At 41.1% G+C, this 21,428-nt stretch overlaps 1 protein-coding gene across 2 annotated transcripts in view; it reads right to left on the bottom strand.

The window, feature by feature from the left end:
- Positions 1-4,120: 4,120 nt before the first annotated feature.
- The window catches only part of INTS9 (integrator complex subunit 9), a 121,515-nt gene continuing 104,207 nt past the window's right edge, over positions 4,121-21,428 (bottom strand). For both annotated transcript variants that reach the window (XM_043990176.1, XM_043990177.1), the window contains 4 exons: positions 16,991-17,158; positions 8,286-8,384; positions 6,751-6,888; positions 4,121-4,971 (listed from right to left, as the gene is read on the bottom strand). In XM_043990176.1, the coding sequence (XP_043846111.1) occupies positions 4,795-4,971; positions 6,751-6,888; positions 8,286-8,384; positions 16,991-17,158 (582 nt within the window). In that variant the 3' untranslated portion in view covers positions 4,121-4,794. The remainder of the gene's footprint in view (positions 4,972-6,750; positions 6,889-8,285; positions 8,385-16,990; positions 17,159-21,428) is intronic.

Raw genomic sequence — 21,428 nt, 5'->3', positions numbered from 1 at the left:
AAATTTAGACCAACACCTCACACCAAATGAATTATGTGATATAGGTATAAAAGATCACACCATAAATACAGCAAAGAAAAAGGAAGAAATTACCTATATCTATGGATAGGGGAGAAGTTCATAATCAAATAAGGGATAGAAAGGATTACAGAAAATGGATAATATTGATTGTATACAATTAAAAAGTTTTTAAGAAAAACAAAACCAATATAGGTAATGTTAGAAGTGAAACAATAAATTGGGAAACATCTTTACAGCAAGTTCCTCTGATAAAGATCTCATTTCTGAGATATAAGGACCTGATTCCAATTTGTAAGAGTAAGAGCCATTTCCCAACTGATTAATGGCCTAAGGATATGAATAGGCACTTTTCAAGCAAAGAAAGCCAGGTCATCTATAAATATATACAAAAATGTTCCAAATCTCTAATAGTTATAGAAATGCAAATTAAAGAAATTTTAAGCTTTCACTTCACTTTGCAAAATAAAAAAAGAAAATAACAAATGTTGGCGGCATGTGCTTGGAATGGGTCCAACTGTACCTCGATCCCAATATCATGATGTTATTGGTCCTCTTCAAGCACAAAGGATGAACAATAACGGATTGGGGTGGAGGAAGACTGAACCAGGCCCTGAATTTCTTGAGGAGGGATAATGATCTGGAGGCTGGTAGGTGCCACCAGAAATAATATTTTTGGATAGAGCAAACTACGATGGAGGAAAATTTGCTGAGCGATAGTGGCCAAGTGGATGTGGCAGTGGGGAGGAAAGAACATTCCTGGTTTTCCTTCTGGTCCCTTTGTTCCCTCGATGTCCCTGATTTGAACCACCTTTTCTCCTGCGCCTTGCTGGATATTTGTTTTCTGTGGCTGGTCAAAGAGAAATCTGTCAGGGGCAGCTAGGTGGCACAGTGGATAGAGCACCGGCCCTGGAGTCAGGAGTACCTGAGTTCAAATCCGGCCTCAGACACTTAACACTTACTAGCTGTGTGACCCTGGGCAAGTCACTTAACCCCAATTGCCTCACTAAAACAAAAACAACAAAAAAACAAAAAACAAAGAGAAATCTGTCTTTCAGTCAAACTGCAGTATCTGACATCTTGTGTGTGTGACATGCAGAGGCCCACCTTCATGCCTTTGTGCAGCTGTTCTCCATCCCTAGAATGTTCTCTTTTCTCACCTCCACCTCTGGGAATCTGTAGCTGTTTGAGGCTCGGCTCATTCCCTCTAATTGTTACCATTTTGTGCCCTCCCACCTTCCAAGTAACATTGCAGTTATATAGTCAATTCTGCAATAATGTGTTTCAAAAACACAAATTTCTTCCAATACTATATATTGTATATTAGGGATATATGATATATTAGGGAACATTTTTAGCCTGCAAATTTCCAGTTGGCTTCTGAGTGATTTCTTCCACAAGAAAGTGAGAATGCAGCAAATGGCACGATTTCATGCTAACTCCAATGGCAGGATTTCATGCTAACTCCAAACCTTCCAGTGCTCACTTCCACAAGCAAACTTCAGGTCCTTGTCAAGGCAAAGTGCCATAATTATTGCCTATTTTCTGGTGTAGTAGAAGGTGTGAGCAGAGCCCCAATCTCACCCCATCTTCTTCCATTACAGTTTCCTGCCTGGAGTTTTAGCTTTTTCAATTTGCTGTATAGCCTAAGGCTGCAGACTTGGCTACTACAGTTATAATATTTCTTTCTTTCTTTCTCTCTTTTTTTTGTGGGGCAATGAGGATTAAGTGACTTGCCCAGGGTCACACAGCCAGTAAGTGTCAAGTGTCTGAGGCTGGATTTAAACTCAGGTCCTTCTGAATCCAGGGCTGGTGCTTTATCTACTGTGCCACCCAGCTGCCCCCATGTATGTATATCTTAACCATTCAACATGTGTAAAACTGTGCTACTGTTTTTATTAAATTCCTATTTTTTAATGTGTTGCTGACAGTTTTTTGTTTTTTTTGGTGAGGGAATTGGGGTTAAGTGACTTGCCCAGAGTCACACAGCTAGTAAGTGTTAAGTGTCGGAGGCCAGATTTGAACTCAGGTCCTCCTGAATCCAGGGCCAGTGCTCTATCCGCTGTGCCACCTAGCTGCCCCTTGCTGACAGTTTTTAAGCATTGTACACTCCATTTTCCCCATAAGTTTGGTGGTTTTTATTGTGCCATCTTACACAGAGCTGTGCTTTTTGGGAATGCATGTGTCTTGATAAAGCAGAGTTACCTGTACTTTGTGGGTTTTTTTGTATTTGCTTATAAAATACATTATTATTCCCCTCCAGTAGAATGTAAACTTCTTGCGGGCAAGGACTGTTTGAATTTAGTTCCAGAACCTAGTAAAATGCCTGGTACATAGGTATTTAATAAATGTTAGTTGAATTAAATTAAATTGAAACAAGGAGGAAAATATGATCTGGTGGCTGCAAAAACATTAATAGTTTTGGGAAGGTAGGGAGGAAGAAAAATTTGGAACCAGAAATCTTATAAAAACAAATGTTGAGAACTATCTCTTACATGTAACTAGAAAATAATAAAATACTTTTATGATTAAAACAAAAAAGAAATTATACTGGAGAAAATAACATAGGAAGGATGTCTAAGTCTTCCAGAATCAAATGTTGGTTAAAATTTTGTGTCAGCTTCTAATAAATGACAATTTACAATAAAAAAAAAAAAGAAACTTCCCACATACAGGATGGGGAAGTGTGATTAAATAAAACAAACAAACAAACAAAACACATTAACAGTTTTACTAGAAGGCTGTTCCTGGCTCTGTTTTAATGTCCAATGGGCTATAAAAGGAAAGAAAAATGAGTGAATTTCTAAGGCCATAGAGAAGTACAATTATATGTAGAACTAAATCTGTATGCTGAGTTTTTATGTAGCTGAGTTGTGTCTTAACATATAGACAATGGAATATTACACTTTATATTGTTTTTTCTTTCACTCTCTATTTAAAATCACAAAATTTGGCATTTTCTATTAGATACTGGGATAGTCCCCGCCCCCCCCCCTTTTTTAAGTGAGGCAATTGGGGTTAAGTGACTTGCCCAGGGTCACACAGCCAGTATTAAGTGTCTGAGGCCAGATTTGAACTCAGGTACTCCTGACTCCAGGGCCGATGCTCTATCCACTGTGCCACCTAGCTGCTCCACCCCCCCCCTTTTTTTTGGACTTAGCCTCTATTGTGGGAGTTGCGCCTGCTCTGGACTTGCCTTCTGCCCTTTTTTGGAAATTTCCATACTGCACAGTGGAAGAGTTTATGCTCTATGCACCTGGTACAACTGGGGGCTTACTACCAAATCTAGTATATGTCTCTGACATCAGAGATGGAAGACTTATACAAATCAGATTTGCCTGAGTAAGAACCTCCTTCCTTCCCATAAAACCTGTGAATGAATGAAATAGCATTAAAGTGTTTACTATGTGCTAAACACTGTGTGTGTGTGCGTGTGTGTGCGTGTGATCCTTACCTGTGTCAGCAATCTGCCCTAATTTGGAGACATAATCCAGCTGTCTCATATAGGCACCAGCTAGCAAAGCTGGCTGTGCCAAGCCTAGGGGCATTGTCTCCACAAGACCATTGTCTCCTCCCTCCCTAGCCTTCTCTCCCCAGTCCCCTATGGCTTATGGTCTGCAAATCATCACAGCCCTGGTTGAATCCTTCCCGTATTGTCCCTGCACCAGGGGATCTCATGTTAGGTTCTTCTGTGTGAATTGGGACATCTATATAATAGAGGCTTATTGCTGTAAGCATGGCTACTGGCTCATTTCTTTTGCAAAAGCCTTATATCTCTTCCCAAACTGCAGAAATGGACTGAGATAGAGTAAATGAATACAAAATGTATAAGGACAACATGGGCAGCTAGATAGTGCAGCAGATAGGCCACTGAGCCTGGGGTCAGGGAGAATTGAGTTCAAATCAGGCCTCAGACAATTACTAGCTGTGTGACCCTGTGCAAGTCACTTAACCCTGCTTGCCTCAGTTTCCTCATTTGAAAAATGAGCTAAAGGAAATGGCAAACCAGTCCACTATCTTTGCCCAGAAAACTTCAATGGAGGTCACAAAAAGCTGGACACAACTGAAACCACAGAACAACAACATGTACAACACAGCACAGTTTATTTTGGTAAAAATAACTACTTTTTATTTAAAAGGAGGTTTCTTAAAATAAGATAAAGATTGATGTGGTTCGTTCTGCTACTTTCTTGAAAAGCCGTCTTTTGATTCACATTTCTCTGAGGAAGGCAATGAAGGAAGCAAGAAAATAATGCCAAACAGACTAGCTGCCCTTTCCCAGCCAAACAAAACCTTGAAAACAAACAAAAGTCGGTCTAGACACCTTACCTTCCACCAAACCAGCAAAGTCTTTAAGAATCGTTTTTTGCCACTGGTCACTACAACCAATGAACAACCTGTTGCATTATACTTGGAATACTTGGAGACCCAAACTGGAAAGAAAAGTCTAGAATTTAACCAAAGGTGTCTCCCTGAGGCAGTGGTAGAAATCCAGGGAGATCTATTTCTGTGCATTAATCTCAGACTATTTCTCTCAGGAACATCCATTTTCCTCAGTACTCAAGCCAAGTCCAGATCTGAGAATAAAAGAGGACCTCCTTAAAAACCAAGGAGAAGGATAACCTGAAGGCTGTCCTGTGATTTCTGGGCCACATGGCATAAACAAGAAAGTGGCCTGGGACCAGAGATTCCCCACGACTGGCCACCACCTGCTTTCTCAGCTCTCCCTGTGTTGGAAGCCATGTTGTTGGCTTGCCAAGGCAGAACCCTCTTCATTTAGAATTTCTGTAGGAATTTGAGCACGAGGTCCCGAAGCCGAACCCTGAGCATCTCATCGTTGTCACAGATGATGTGGGTTGAATCTTCTTCAATCTGGATAAGGGTCTCGGCCTCCTGGAGGAGGACGATGTGTCCCTTGGCTGTGTCTTCCACTTTCACATCACTGAAGCCGTGCTGCCAAGGATCAAAGCAGACAAGGGACTGGTGAGTCTTCTGGACGGGGAAAAGAGTTGGCCACTGGATATCATAAAAATGGTGCTATTTCCACTTTGCTTTTGATGAGGAGAAAGATTTAAAAACCAGCATTTCTAGTATTTCTTAATGCAAACTTTCAATCTAGTAAGTGAACCCCCTCTTGCTACCTGGATAAAACAACTCATTTGTATAATGCTTTATAAGCTTTGCTTGTTTCAGAACACTTCTGAGTGTCAGGGCACATCTCATGACATTTTACAGAAGCAAAGGGATGTCAGACATCTAGCCCAATTCCCTCTTTTATAGAGATAAGACTGAAGCCCTGTCTGTGGTCAGAGGCAAGATTTGAACCCAAGTCCTCTGACTCGAGAAAACATCCTAAAGTGTTGGAGCCAGGATCTGAACCCAGGTCTCCTAACTCCCAAATTTCATATTTTTCTACAAAACTGCCCTTTCATCTGTCTACTCTTTAGAATCAAGCCAGTGTTAATGTACTTTGAAAGAGGCTTCAAAAACTGGTGAAATTCCACAAAAGACCTGCCAGCAGCCTGGCCCAACAGAGGAAAACTTCTGACTCTGTGTGTTTAAAGTGAACAAAGCAGGCACTTGTGTCTGGAGTCAAGGGGTCTGGGACTCCAGCCCAACGGCTCTTTTGTCCTCCAGCTACAGGTGTGGACCCATTCCCTCTGAGGCCACAGACCCATTCTGAGGGGACTGGTCCTCCACTGGACTTCAGGAAAGCAGTGCCGCCCCTTGTGATTGGGGGTGAAAGACCTTGGATTCAGGAAGTCTGTCTTAAGGGGAGGTTCAGAGGAGACCATGGGGGGCTCCCAACATTCTCTACTGCTCTGTATGAGTCTTCCCACCCATGGGTTTCATTAGAAACCTATAGATAATAATATATAATCCATGTGATGATAAATGGATAAAAAGAGAAAGAAAACACATTCATTTGAGGGGATTTGGCAACTACTCTATGCTAATACATTGTAAAGAGTTGGATGAGAAGTCAAAGGACCTGGGTGTGAATCCTGATTCTGCCACTTACAACTTTGTGTGACCCTGGACAAGTCACTTCACCCCTCTGGGTCTCTTACAGTAATGAAGACAAGAAGGATTTCTAGAATGTCTGTCGTAGGGTCCTGTTGTTCTGCTGGATAAGTACTTTACCAGGTTCAGGTGAGAACCATACCTGGTCCAGGTGAGCCTGAGGCAGGCTCCAGTCATACTTCACTTTCTACTACTCCCCAGCCATCTTCTGGATGGCTGCTTTGCTAATATGGGCATATCCTTATTTTTCACACTCTCCAGCTCTGGAACCATGATCACATCAATTCTGTCAATCCCTATGGCCTTCTTCACCATCACTGTAACTTCCCAGACCAAAATACCTTTCTTGTGCCACCACTACCCTGTGTATGTTGATAAATGCATTTCTTTATATTCTCTCTCTTTCAACTTCCCCTCCCTATTGCCCTCATTGATCTTACATCAATTCAAAAATTGATAAAAATTTCAAAAATCAAAAACTGATCCTACATTTAACAGTTTTAAAGATCCGGAGGTTATAGATGGGCCTAGAGAACTTTTGAAAATCAACATCCTAAGTAGAAGTTAAGGAACAATCACCAGGAGAGAATGTAGATAGATGGAAAGTTGCCAACATAAAGTTCTTAAAACAATGAAAAGAGAGAGAGCCTAAAGAAGTGCAACAATGGTCCTTTGTTCATTCTAGGTAAATGTGAATTGGATTCTCACCTTCTCCAAAGTCTGAACAAACTGGTCCACAGGGATGGAGCCACTTAGGAGGGGCTTCAGAAGTTTACAGTCTGGGATGTCATCACTCACTCGCTTCCTCTTCTTGCTGGCTGGGGGCTGGACGGGCCTAGGAGGAGCCTAGAACATCAAAATAATTCAGTTCCCAGGAGCATAATAATAGCATCCCTTGTTGACATTACAAGCTAATGCACTTACATTGGGCAAGGTAGCCTAGCCTTAATCTGCCTAGGAAAGGCAGCTGCTACAACCTATAGCAGCTAGATGGCATATTGGATATGCTGGAAATGGGAGTCAGGAAGATGAGTTCAAATCTTGCTTTGCATATTTACTAGCTATGTGACTGGGCAAGTCCGTTAACCTCATAACCTCTGTTTCTTCATCTGCAAAATGAGGATGATAAAAGCATATACCTCACAGGCTTATTGTGGGGATCAACTGAGATAAAAGACACAAAGCACTTTGCAAACCTCCAAGTGCTGTGTAAATGCTAGTAGCAGTGGTAGCAGTAGCAGTAATGGTGATGGTGATGGTGATGGTGGTGGTGGTGGTAGTAATGATGATGTAGAACTGGCCCCAGACTTCCAAAGCTGGTTGACAATATGAGCCAGGAGCCTTCCCTAGTACTCTGTGGGTCCAGTGTTCTTGTCTTGGCCTTTACTTACCCCCTCTCTGAAGGATCTTGGGGTACACAGACTAAAGGGCTAGCCTGGGTAAGACTTTAGGTTTAGGATGTCAAATAGCCATACCGGAGAGAAAGAGGGAGATAACACATTAGCTTATTTGCCTCAGACTTACTACCACCTCTCTGCCTAAAAGACTTTGTGATTGTTTCATTTATGCAAGTCTTATCTTCCCTGCTATCCTGTAAAAAATTCAGTTGTTTTGTGATGTCTCCCATTGAGGCTTCTCATCAGGCTGGTCAGTGGGAAGTTAATTTCTTTGCCACAACAACGTTATAAGAGATATCTAAGACCTCCACGTTTGCAGAGAAGTTCTGCTATGCATTGGGGAAGGGAATACCCACATGGATAAAATTACAGATCTATGAAATATTTTCCTTTATGCTTAAAACAGTGCTGTGCATAGCATTATTGGTTTGTTGGCTGGTTTAATGACGTTTGAGAAAGTTTTGAGTTCTTTATTGTGCTGTGAACAAGACACTTAGATAATTTGCAGTCTTCTCTATGAATAATTTCCTTCTTCTTTTATCTTGTTGAGGCACGCAGCCAAAGATATAAGTGGAAAGAAATTTACATGCAGCTCACTCTTTGTTTCAGATACAATTTATCAAGTAGCCCAGGATCACAATTATGCTGGTTAGGGAAAATACCATGGGCTCTGGGAGCCTGTAAATTTGAAGCTTGATAGAATGTTGTGCTAGTTACAGGTGAAGGGAGTGGGGAGGTCATGAGTATACTGAACAGAGGGATTCCTTATCATCTCTAGCCCCAGCTAAACCAGTGTGGATCAAGGGATTGGTGCAACCCAGCTGAGGCCGGCCCTCCATACTGTACCTGAAGAACGTGCTTGTTATCTTTGGTGTGCAGCACAGCGGAAACAGTTGCTAAGGAAATGCCAGGCTTAATCTCCAGGGGCACCAATGAATCTGCAAGCTAAAAGCATAAGGTAGTTTTCAGCCAGGAATTGTTCTGAAATGTGGGAAGACACAGAGCTACCTTGTCCAGATCAGGAACTAAAATGCAACATGGGATTTAAAACTTGGCTTTCTGGGCAGCGCCTGTGGAACACTAAAGCCCACAGATTCCCAGTACCACCTTTCCATTCATCCTCCAGCACCACTGTTGACTCGCCTGCTTGGGGGCTATCAGCAACCTAAGGACAGGACAGGGTTTTTTGCTATGATGATGCTCATTTTGCTACCATGAATATCAAGGCTACCTTATGAATACTGACTTTCCCCCCAATAGAGAACCTTCCATGTACTTCACTGTCATTCGGTTCCCCAAAGGACCAAGAAATATAATGATAACATCTGGCATTTATACAGTATTTTAAGGTTTGAAAAGTACTTATTAATAAATATCTCATTTTATCCTCACAATAACTCTGGGAGATGAAAGGTGAAAAATTCAGTTATTAGCAAAAATTTACTAACGATGATGAGACTGAGAGGAAGAAGAGAAGGGGGAAGAAGAAAAAGGAGATATCTGAGGAGAGAATGAGAAGAGAACATTTTGCTTTAGTCTGACTCTTCTTTTCCTGTAACATTTCCTAAGCTGGTGCTTCTCAGAGAGAACTCCAAGGGGTACCTTGGTGAAGCACTTGTCCTTTATCCAGCATACTTTATACAGCCAGTGACCCGAATGCAGCTCTCAGAACCCAAGCAGCGTCTCTTTGCAGTCGAAATTCCCGTTACTTTAGTGCCATGCTCTGCTCTTTAGTTCAATGTGCTATTGGAGAGCCAAGTTTCATGATGGGGCAGAGATCTGAGTTCACTGCCTCACTCTGCTTTGGGCATTTTAGTAAATGCATGGATAATAAGTTCTCCCGAAAGTCTCAGATTCAACAAAAAAGTCTCAGTAAATCAACAAATATGGCAGCAACAGAACTTGGCACCTAGGTGGAGCACTGGATGGAGGGCTGAACCTGGAATCAGGAAGACCTAAGGTCAAATATGACACCTACTAGTTGTGTGACCCTGGGCAAGTCTCTTCACCTCTGTTTGCCTCAGGTTCCTCTTTTTAAAAAATGGGTATGACAATAGCACCTACTACACAGTTATTGAGAGAATCAAATGATATAATATTTGCAAAGTGATATATAATGCTAGCTAACATTATTATTAATAATGACACGAATAAATAATGCCAGAGCAGTTGGGATTCAGGAGTTAGGAGACCTGGGTCTGAATTCTGTGTTCCATATTTCCTGGCTATCAAATCACTCAATCCCTTTGAGCTTTAGTCTGCCCATTTGTAAAAGTAAGGATAAGTCACTTACAAGGCTGTCGCAGAGTTCAAATGAGATAATGCAGGAAAGCACTTTATCAATGTCAGTCGATCAACCTGGGTTTTGGTAAAGAAATCTAAACCAGTCTCTCTGCCTCCTTTGAATTCATCATGCATACCACCACCAGATGAGTCTTCTTAAACCACGGCTTTCTTGATACCATTTGTGAACTCACCTTGCTTCTATACTGCTCAAATATGGCTTATGCACTCTGGCATTTAAGGCCCTCTCTAAGCTAATTATACACTTTTACTGGCTTGAGTTTAATCTTTCTCTTCATTGTCTCTGCCTATGTCACCACCCACCACATTTTCTATGTTCATTTCTGTCTCTGGGCCTCTACTCATGCTAAGCAGGAAAAATGTAGAAGTAGAGGAATGGTGCTACTTTGAGAGATGCAGGGAGAGAAGACGGGGAATGGGGAGACAGCTGTCTGAACTGGATCGAGCTTCCATTTACATAAATCCCTGCCTTCTCACAAACACGATGTGGCGCTGGGGACTGGGGACTCATGGACATCCAGATTTATTGCTACGACTTGTTTTGGAAGTCTGTCTTAAGATATAGTAGTGTCTTGTTTTTCTACTTATAAACCTGGCATTTTGTAATAGCCTTTGCTTCTTCTTGAATGGTGACTCTGAGGTAATGAGAGGAACTTTAATTCCCCATGAGCCGCCCTGATACTCTCCTGGATCTCTGGCTATCAAAGGATCTCCAAGTTGGAAGGGACCACAGAGGTCATTCAGTCCAACTTATACCTGATGAAGAACTTCCCCTAGAACAACGCTGACAACATTAAACTTCTGCTTGAGGACCTCACTCAGTCTCCCTTGTTAATAACTGCTCACTCCCTTTAACATGCAATCAGAGGCAGCTTGTGCAGTGAGAGAAATGCAAAACCAAAACAAAACCAAAAAACCAAACAGGTGTGATGTCAGAAACCTCTGGTCAAGACTCTAGTTATGTGACTCTAGTTAAGTTTCTTATCTGTCCAAGCTTTCCTATATGTAAAATACAAGAAAGAATATTGATGTTGACTATCTCACGTGGTTTTTGTGATGATTAAATATGACGCTATTCATAGAATGCTTTATGAAAGGCCCTGAGGGGTTATCTAGTACAAGTGTGAAGAAGCAGGAACCTTGTCCTGTCTACAATAGCCCCAGAAAGCTGGCCATGCAATCTCTACTGACAGAGAACCGAGAGCTCATGAGGAAGTCTGGTCAGCTGTCGTGGGCTTTTTGTAAAACTAATCAATAGTTTTTCCTCATTTCAAATCATCTTTTCCCATCTGAACATCCCTAGAGTTCCCTCAACTGATCCTTACACGGCCTAGTTTCCTGTTCTCTCACTGTTTTGGTCACTTTCTTTACACATGCTCCACTTTATCAATGATTGTCCTGTTCCAACCAGGCTAGGGAATGGCACTTTCCTTCTGGGCAATATACTTCTATTAAGGTAGATCAGAACTGTATGTGAGGGGCAGCTAGATGGCGCAGTGGATAGAGCACTGGCCCTGGAATCAGGAGGACATGAGTTCAAATCCGACCTCAGACACTTAACACTTACTAGCTGTGTGACCCTGGGAAAGTCACTTAACCCCAACTGCCTCACTAAAAAATAAAAAAATTAAAAAAAAAAGAAGTGAATGAAAGAACATTTACTAAGTGCTTACAATGTGCCAAACACTGTGCTCAACATTTACTATTCTAACTGGGTTATCTGGCAGACACCGCAAACAAACTCAACATATGCACAACAAAACTCCTTCTCTTTTCTCTGGACTTCTCCGCTCTTCCAACATTCCTCATTGACGTCGAGGACATCGCCATCCTTCCAGACATCCAGGCATGCAGCCTCAGTGTCATCCTTGTTTCCTTACTTGTACTTACCCCACATATCCAATCTGATGCCAAGTCTTATAATTTCTACCATCACAACTTCCCTTGTATAGATTCCCATTCTCTCCACCCGTGCAGCCCCTCCTCAGGTGAAGGCTCTCATCACCTCATGCCTAGACTATTCTTTCCAGTCTCTCCCCTCCCCTCCATTCTTCACATGGTGACCAAAGTGATGTTCCTAAAGCACAGGCCTGACCATGTCACCCTCTTGCTCACTGAGGTCCAGTAGCTTCTTATAACCTCCAGCATCAAATAGAAAATCCTTGGTTTGGCTTCCAAGTCTTTCACAACCTGGCCTCTTCCTATCTTTCTGGTCTTCTCACACCTTCTTCCTCTACATGAACTTTTCTATTCCAACTGTTGTCTCTCACGACTGGAATGCCTCCTGACTTCTTTCAAGATTCAGATCTAATCTCATATTTTACAGGAGGCCCTTTCCAGTCCCTGCCACTGCAGTATTAAGAATGATTAGAGCAAAAGTGGCAAACACATAGCTGTGAGCCCAAGCCAGATTAAAATGTAATTGGGAATACTTAACAAAATAAATGAAAACACAATAAAACACAGATAAATACTAACATATAGTTTTAATGTGTACCCCACAGGGATAATTATATATGGTTTAGTGTCCCCCATTTCTATCTGAGCTTGACACTACTGGACTAAAGGTCCTTAGGGTGTAGTACTATAAGAGAAGCAAAGTCCAGTGGTTCTTAGCACACATGACAATGCACAGGGGTCCCATGAGTGTAGCAGAAGGGAATATGGTATGGCCCTCTGGACTGAAAGTATAGTAGCAGGGTGTGGTGAAGAAGAGACAATGGGTGGACATAATGTGGGAATAGAACTGGTCAAGAATAGAGCCATTAGGAATTAAGCAGATAAGATACCTTTCCTGCTCATACTTATGGGGCTATCCTTGATTTCCAATAGGGATCTTTAAAATGTGGACTCTTCAGAACACTTGAATAGATTAGGTTTCTGACTTGACACCTCTTCTGGGATAGAGGGCTGGAAAGATGCTGTAAACAAAAATACTATAGCTTTTATCCTAGCAACTGTGTGGAATTCAAGGGCTTTCTTTACCCATTGACTTGAACAGGATTTCCTCATGTGTTAGATCCCATATGGACTCATTACCAAATAAAAACACAATGAAAATGCCAGAATTTTTATTGGCTCTAACCTAACCCCTGGGATTAATATGAGTAAGAACAGAAAGGGACTTTTTTGGGGGGCAGAGGTGGTTATCCAAGGAAGCTTTGGAAAGAGTTGTTTCCCTTTGAGCAATAACACCATTATTTTGCCTCAGTAGCAAAACAAAACAAAAGCTGCTGCAGGCTTTCATCCCATCCATTTCAGACAGGTGCTTCCCAAAGCAATCAGGATAATACTTCCAAGTGGCAACATACACTACACTCTGAAAGGATAAAAAACATTCTGGTCCTTTGCCCTGTGCTGCCAAGAGACAATAGCAGTAATGAATAATCTGGTGAGCAGAAATGATGCAGAGAGGGGCAGGATTGCCAAGATTAGCATCAGGGGATCATCCAGGCCCAGCATATGTCAGTGAGGTGGGAAGATAGGCAAATAACTGTACTTAATGGAAGTAAATAGGTTTACTCACTGAGCAAGCAAAACAGGATGGTGATGCTGAAACTTACCCACAGATGCACCATATGTCATTTCCTGGAACTGACCAAATTTCCTTTGGGAAAGACTATTTATTCTAATAGAGAAAATCATCCAAATGCATTCAAAAGACAGGCCAAGAAGATATGGGGACACCACAACTAAACTTAATGTTGTTTTAAAAAGCCTTTGGCTTGGGGGCAGCTAGGTGGCATGGTGGATAAAGCACCGGCCCTGGATTCAGGAGGACCTGATTCCAAATCCGGCCTCAGACACTTGACACTTACTAGCTGTGTGACCCTGGGCAAGTCACTTAACCTTCATTGCCCCCCCCCACTCCCCCCAATCCTTTGGCTCAAAGCCCTTCCAGTAGTTGTTAGACTAAGATAGAAGGATAGGTGATTAATAAATTAGGAACATCCAGGATGGATGATTGAACACACGACTTCTGGGAAGGGTATCTCAGTGATCAAGACACTAAAGACCCCTGCCTCTTAAACTGCAATGATGAAAGGTCGGGGTAGTCCTCACATGTATGAAGAGTTACAGGGATCTGAGCAACTGGACCTTTCTCATCTTCACCAAAGAAAGGAGGGAGAACAAGGTGAAACCAGAGTAGGAGGATTTAGGTTCTTGGTAGGTACTGGAAAAGAGGTCCCAGAAATCTATGCCCACACTATCTATACGGCAGCAGTTTTAGTGCAATACTTTAATTTAGTATAATACTAGCTAGATAAAATGTACCCTGGTGCTCTTTTTCAGCTTTTAAACAGGGAGAACAAAATCCTTGAGAGCAGGAGGTGCAGGATTGAAAAAGAGATCCAAAAGAGAAGGAGCACATCTGCAGAAGCCCATGGCAGATGAGCTCCATGAAGTCACAGGGGCAGCAAGGTAAAGCTGACTCTTCATTGTCAGGTGTCAAAAAGATCATGTCAGTGACCCTGATCTCTGCGCTAGCAGGAAAATAGTAGTCTTGCCTTTTGAATCAGTGCTGCTGGTATCATAACACTGAGTGATAAGTTTAAAAAAAATACACAATGATGTTTTCCATGACAAATTTATATTTCTCTGGCTTTTGTTTTAGCAATACTGAGAGAAATGAAATAGTGTCACACCAGAAGAATGTTATTAACTCAGAACAAGGAGGGAGTATGGGTAAGCAAGGAAGATTGCAGAAAGGGGTTTCAAGGCCAGTAGTCTAGTTAGTTAGATATGCCAAAAGTTAAGGTCAAGTTTATATTGTGCTTGCTTAATTAGCTTATACATATTGTTTTTGTTTTTGTTTTTTTGCGGGGCAATGAGGGTTAAGTGACTTGCCCAGGGTCACACAGCTAGTAAGTGTCAAGTGTGTGAGGTCAGATTTGAACTCAGGTCCTCCTGAGTCCAGGGCTGGTGCTTTATCCACTGCACCACCTAGCTGCCCCTCTAGCTTATACATATTAACTGACACACCTCTGAAGGGGGAGATAGCTCATTTTAATGTACACGTGATGTATGTAACGGGAGGGGGGCATGCTAAGGGGAAAGATGTAGAGACATCACGAGAAGACTGTGCATTTCCTAGTACTCAGCCAATGGGAAAAGGAGGGGAGGGAACTTTGCATTAGGATTAGAGATAAAAGAAACCTTGCTGCGACAAGAGAGCATGCCACTCCTTTATAGTTCATGTCCATTCTTGCAAGAATGTAATCAAGTCTTCATATGTTCTCCAAAAGGAAAAGTCCCAAATTTTATTTCTCACAATACTAAATCATTAAGAAGAGCTTATTTTGTTTATTTAGAGATGACCTTCATTTAGTTTCCAAATTTATGTATCTCAATTTCATTCAAAAAGTAAATTACTAGCTCTTCCATGGCCACTGAGCTGTCTGGTCCTACAACATTATCTTAACTTATGAGAGGAATAACATTCAGGATCTTTAAATCTTAATTCTCAGGTCTGAATCCCCAAATCTGAGCCTCATACTCCATGTAAGTTTCTAGTAGGAAATGGAAGGCCTAATGGAAAAAGAGCTAGCTTTAGAGTCCAGGAGGCCTGGGTTCCAGTCCCACCTCTCACACACACTGGCTGTGTGACCCTGTGTCACCCTCTCAGTGCCCTAGGCACTGCTAGACCTATAAAGTGGTACAGAAGGTGCAGGGGTAGAAGTTCTTCACAGTGACCTCCCTCTACTGACGAAGCTACAGGTTTAATAAAATAAACAGGAGATGGGGACCAGGCATTTTTTAAAATAAGCTTTTCTGCCCCATCTCACTCCATGCTGTAGAATGCACAATAGACAGCCAGAGTTGGCCTTCTGGAAGGCTTCTGCCCATTAAAGCCAGAACTCACCTGGATTCTCCTGTTATGACCTCAGGAGAGCTTAATATGTTCCTCTGTAAAATCAGTTTACTACTATTTCTTCATACCTAGACAGAAGTTTCTAATGTTTCATACATACAGGAGACATTAGGGCACCTATGAATCAAAGACTGCAGGTTAGGCAGTGTTGTAGAGGTAACAGAGTTATTTCCTATAATTCTCCTTCCCACATTCTATGGTCCAGTCAAACTGTCATACCAGCTGTGTTCCCCAAACTACCTATTGTGTCTGCTACACCTTTCCTCTGTCATTGTGCAAGATGTTTTCCAAGCTTGTAATGAACTATTTCTTCACCTCTGCCTCCTCCAAGAATCTTAGCATCTTTGAAGACTCATTTCAGGTATCTCATCCTAGGCAAATGGAGCCTTTTCTGATTTCCCCAATGATTAGTGTCCCCTCCCTTCTCAAATTATCTTGTATTTATGTATCTGTCTACATGCTGTTCTTGTCTCTGTATACCTAATACCTTGTACACAATTGATATACAAATATTTATTGAACTGAATGGAACTGAATTAGAAAGCATGCTGGGGCTGGAGACAAAAGACTCAGATCCTCATTCTACTACTTCATCGGAGGTATGACCATGGGCAGGTCTGTAAATCTCTGCCCTACCTACCTCACTGGGTTTCACTGGAGAATGAAACATCAAACATGAAAGCACAGGGGGCAGCTAGGTGGCACAGTGGATAGAGCACTGGCCCTGGATTCAGGAGGACTTGAGTTCAAATCCAGCCTCAGACACTTAACACTTACTAGCTGTGTGACCCTGGGCAAGTCACTTAACCCCCAATTGCCTCACAAAAAACCAAAACAAACCAAAACACACAAAAACCCATGAAAGTACAAAATCTTAAAAGCAATACAAAAGTAAGGCATCGTTAGTAGTAACAGATATGAAGAATATGCATTTCTCTCTTACGTCTGCTTCCAGAGTGTTCTGTGATCACTTTTATCATTTATTTCAGAATCTTCGAACAAATATTATTTCCATAAAACAATCAAAAATACTACCAACAAAATCCTATCTATTCTAGACGTGAAATGGCAGAGGCAAGATGAGAATGCCTGTTCTCCAAGGCTGGGCCCTGCTTCCGTGAATCACAATGGCGGAGGATCAATGCGAACAATGGCACCGTTTTAAAAATAGTACTTCATGGTTTTAAAAATCCCTTGCTCCTCTCTACCTGTGGAACAGTGTTCTTGGGGCCTGGCCAACAAGAAAGCTGGCTCTGTAAATAAAAACTGGGGAAAAAAAAAAAAAAAAAGAAAGCTGGCTCTGGGTATTTCATTTCAGTCAACTCAACTGAGCAGGGAAGCTATGATTTCTGTGATCAGAAGTGAAGTAGCTCACCTCGGGCATGATTTCAATCTTCTCATAGCGGCGTTTAAAGGGCAGGGCGAGCACCTCTGCACGACGATACGACATTGCAGGGGGCTGGCAATCGATCATCAGGTCCATCCGATGGGACTGGGCGGGGGGAGGCTGGGTATATTGCTCAGGACACACCACGTGGAGGGGCTGGAGAGGTAGCAGAGAAGGGTTAGGGAACAGAAAAGGAAAGCAGAATGTCTCTGAATCAAAGCTACCTCTTGACAGTGTGGTCACTCTTTCCCCCATTCTGTTCTTTCAGGCACTCAGGCTGGCATCACTGGAGTCATTTTTGGCTCCTCTTCTTCCTCCAGCCCCCATGTCTAATCTAACCAGGACAATGGCTATGGACTCAGAGGAGATGGATTTGGAAACTGGCTCTGTTACTTACTACCTGTATGACCTTGTTCAAGTCCCTTTCCCTCTCTGGCCTGTTTCCTCATCTGCAAATTGGATGAAATGATCTCTAATATTACTTCCAGCTTTAACTGAAGAATCTATGACCTATCTACATGCTGAACTCCCTCCAGTAAAATGTAATCTCCCTGAAGGTAGGGACAGGTTTTTGTATTGCCTTTGTCTTTCCAGCACCTAGCACAGGACCCTGCACACAGAAGGCACTTATCTTAAGTCATACTGAATCCTTTGCCAGTCTATAAAGTTGCCCGTTCATTTCGCATCTATAGTAAATGCTTTAAGTTGTGCCCCTCACCTTCTCTCACACACAAACACTACGACAGCCTTGTATCTCTTTTCCCTTTCTAAATCTAGTTCCACTTGGCAGCTAGAATAATTTTAATTTTCTTTCTTTTTTTTCATTTTACCAGATCTTTTTTTTTTCTTTCAAATTACATGTAAAGATAGTTTTCAACATTCACTTTTGCAAGATTTTGAGTTCCAGATTTTTTTCCCACCCTCCCTTCCATCCCCTGCTCAGGAAGCCAGCTGGCAATCTGATATAGATTATACATTACAATCATGTTAAACATATTTCCACATTAGTCACGTTCTAAGAGAAGAGTCAGAACAAAAGGAAAAAAAAACAAGAAAGAAGAAACAACAACAGAGCAACAAGAAAAGTAAAAATCGTAGGCTTCAATCTTCATTCAGACTCCATAGTTCTTTTTCTGAATGTGGAGAGCATTTTCCTTTATGAGTCTTTTGGAATTCTCTTGGATCATTGTATTGCTGAGAAGAGCGAAGTCTGTCACAGTTGATCGTCACACAATGTTGTTGATATTGTATACAATGTTCTCTTGGTTCTGTTCATTTCACTCAGCATCAATTCATGTAAATCTTTTCAGGTTTTTCAGAAACCATCCTCATCATTTCTTACAGCACAATAGTATCTCATTACATTCATATACCACAACTTGTTTAGCCATTCCCCAACTGATGAGCATCCCCTCAATTTCCAATTCTTTACCACCGCAAAAAGAGCTGCTATAAATATTTTTGTAACATGTGGGTGCTTTCCCCTTTTTTATGATCTTTTTGGGATATAGACCTATTAGTGGTATTGCTGAGTCAAAGGGTATGCACAGTTTTATAGCCTTTTGGGCATGGTTCCAAATTGGCTCTCCAGAATGGATGGATCAGTTCATAACTCCAACATTTCCCCACATCTCCTTCAACAGTTATCATGTTCCTTTTTTGTCATATTAGCCCAGTGGATAGGTGTAAGGTAGTATGTATCTTAGAGTAGTTTTTTTTGGTGAGGCAATTGGGGTTAAGTGACTTGCCCAGGGTCACACAGCTAGTAAGTGTTAAGTGTCTGAGGTTGGATTTGAACTCAGGTACTCCTGAATCCAGGGCTGGTGATCCATCCACTGCACCATCTAGCTGCCCCCTAGAGTAGTTTTAATTTGCATTTCTATAATCAGTAGTGATTGAGAACATTTTTTCATATGGCTATAGATAGCTTTAATTGGCTACAGATAGCTTTAATTTCTTCATCTGAAAACTGCTTATCATATCCTTTGACCAATTCTCAATTGGGGAATGAATAATTTTAATTTTCAAGATATAATTTCCCTGCTCAACAATCTATGCTGTGTTTCTATTGCTGAATGTATAAAATTTAAATTCCTATGCATAACTTTCAAGGCTTTCTATCAACTATACTTTTTCTAATATCAAATTCAATTTTCATTATTCTTTAAAGTAGAGTTTTTGTTCCATTCAGGCAAATTTGCTTCCTTGTTCCTTACTTATTTCTATCTCTATGCCTTTTACACACGTCATCCCCCTTACCTGAAAGCTTTACCTATTTCCTCCCATCCCACCATTCCATCCCTGAGAATCAGAATCTCAGGGGGATCGATGAACTTGGATGGGAAGACAATATATGTATCTTTATTTCAATATAGTTTTCTTTGTGATCTTTTACGTTTTATGTATTTAAAAACATAATTCTGAGAAGGGGCCCAGAGGTTTCACCAGACTACCCAAGAAGTCTATGATACAAAGAAGGTTAAAAACCCTTGCTCTTTGTAAATCTTCTCCACTAAGTCTTTCCTGATAAATAAACCCTACCTAACCAATCACCCATTATCATCATTCATGTACAACCTGAGTTATATGATAAAGTAATACTTATCATCTGGCTCTCTTAAATAGCTGGCACAGAAACAAACCTTATAGGCATAGACAACCCCCAGGGAGAGCAGCTTTGATGGGAAGAGATAAAGACACTAAGTACACAGACAAACAAGGAAGAATACACTAATGGAAGCAATGAAGAAGAGAACACTAGTGATAGGAAGAGAGAAAAATAACTCAATGGGGGAAGTGCTTCTTGGCAAAGAAGGAAATGGTAAGAAATCAAGAAGAAAGCAAAGAGGGCACAATACTGTCCCAAACTCGCCTTTAATCCACATTTCATTCTCTTATGTCAGTAAGCCAAGGTGTTGTCATATTTGCATTTATTTATGCTTTGCAAATATTTTTCAGTCACTCTCATGTTCCTGGGACTCCCTCTTTTCTTCAATTAGACTCTGTAAGGTCTTTGAGGAAGAAAAGCCATTTCTAATTCTCTCATTATCACTCTGAATTAATTGTTAGATGATTAGCCTGAACTGTGACTACACTGTAAGCTCAGCATCTGGGTCCCTCCCTGTTGGTGGCAGCCTTGTGATATGTTCTCCTACACCAGGTGGTGCTAGAGTCACATAACAAACAGTGACATATCTCTTGGACATCCATATAGCAAATTCAGATCTGTAATACTTTAAAAATTAACTTACTAGGACATAAGTACTTTACAAACAAATGAAAAAAATTAAAGAATTATAACCTATCAGAGCAATGGAAAATGAAAACACAACATCTCCCCTGCCCCCAAGTAAGTTCATAACCAACTGCCCCTTTAATGCCTACTAACTTCAGACAATCCAGAACTCAAGCTTTTCCCTTACAACGCACCACAAGTCAGTAGAACATGGTATTCCTGTTCTTTAGACTTGCCTGCTTCCTTCTTTCCTTCTTATTATCTCTGGAATGGTCACTCACATAGTACCTAGAACCCTCTTTAAGTCTCCTCCTATCTGACTCCAATCTCAGCCCAAAGTGCTTTTTTTCTTGTTCTTCCTCTTTAGAAGTGACGTACTGGACTCCCTCCTGACTCAGACATTAGTATGTAACACAGAAGCCTAAACACTTACAAAGCATGGAATAAATAACTAAAAATTTAGTAATAAGACAAAGAACAGAAGAGGCTGTTAATAATTTTCTTATATGAACCAATGACCATGGAGGTACTCAATTACTCCAGCATCTCTCCTCCTGCAAATATATGCAAGTATATATTTGTACAACTGTTTCAATCATGTGTCTAAATGAAAGTGTTTTTGCAATAGTTTTCTTCCTATGTTTTACTAAGGTTAACTTTAAAATTTAATTACATTTCTAGAACATGAATAGGGGAGATGGCAAGGAGAGGCAACTTGAAGGTTATGAGAAAGATAGTTAAGGTGGGAGTAAGCACTTGCTAGGGACAATTAACAAGGGAGATAACTGAGACTTATCTTTCTTGTGGTTTTGTTCCTATTAGATATTAAGCTCTTGAAGGTAGAGACCATGTTTCCTGCTTCTGTGGACAGTGGATAGAGCATGTGCTTGGAGTCAGGAAGACCAGAGTTCAAATTCTACCTCAGACACTTATTAGCTATGTGATCATGGGCAAGTAACTTAAGCTATCTCATCCTCAGTTTCTTAATCTGTAAAATATGGGAGGTTGGACTTGATGTCTATTAGGCCCCTTCTAACTCTAAACATATGGTTCCATGGCAATACTAGTAATTCAGATTATAGTTTTCTGTGGCACTATCTACCAAATAACCTCCTTTAATTAATAAGATAATTTAATAATATTTTAAAATATAATCTATCATCTACATTAGAAATAATTTATAATTTTATA

Source organism: Dromiciops gliroides, chromosome 2 (assembly GCF_019393635.1).
Source record: "Dromiciops gliroides isolate mDroGli1 chromosome 2, mDroGli1.pri, whole genome shotgun sequence".
NCBI classification, from domain to species: domain Eukaryota; kingdom Metazoa; phylum Chordata; class Mammalia; order Microbiotheria; family Microbiotheriidae; genus Dromiciops; species Dromiciops gliroides.
The sequence above is the reverse complement of the archived record's forward strand: the minus strand, read 5'-3'. Positions and strand labels throughout refer to the sequence as shown.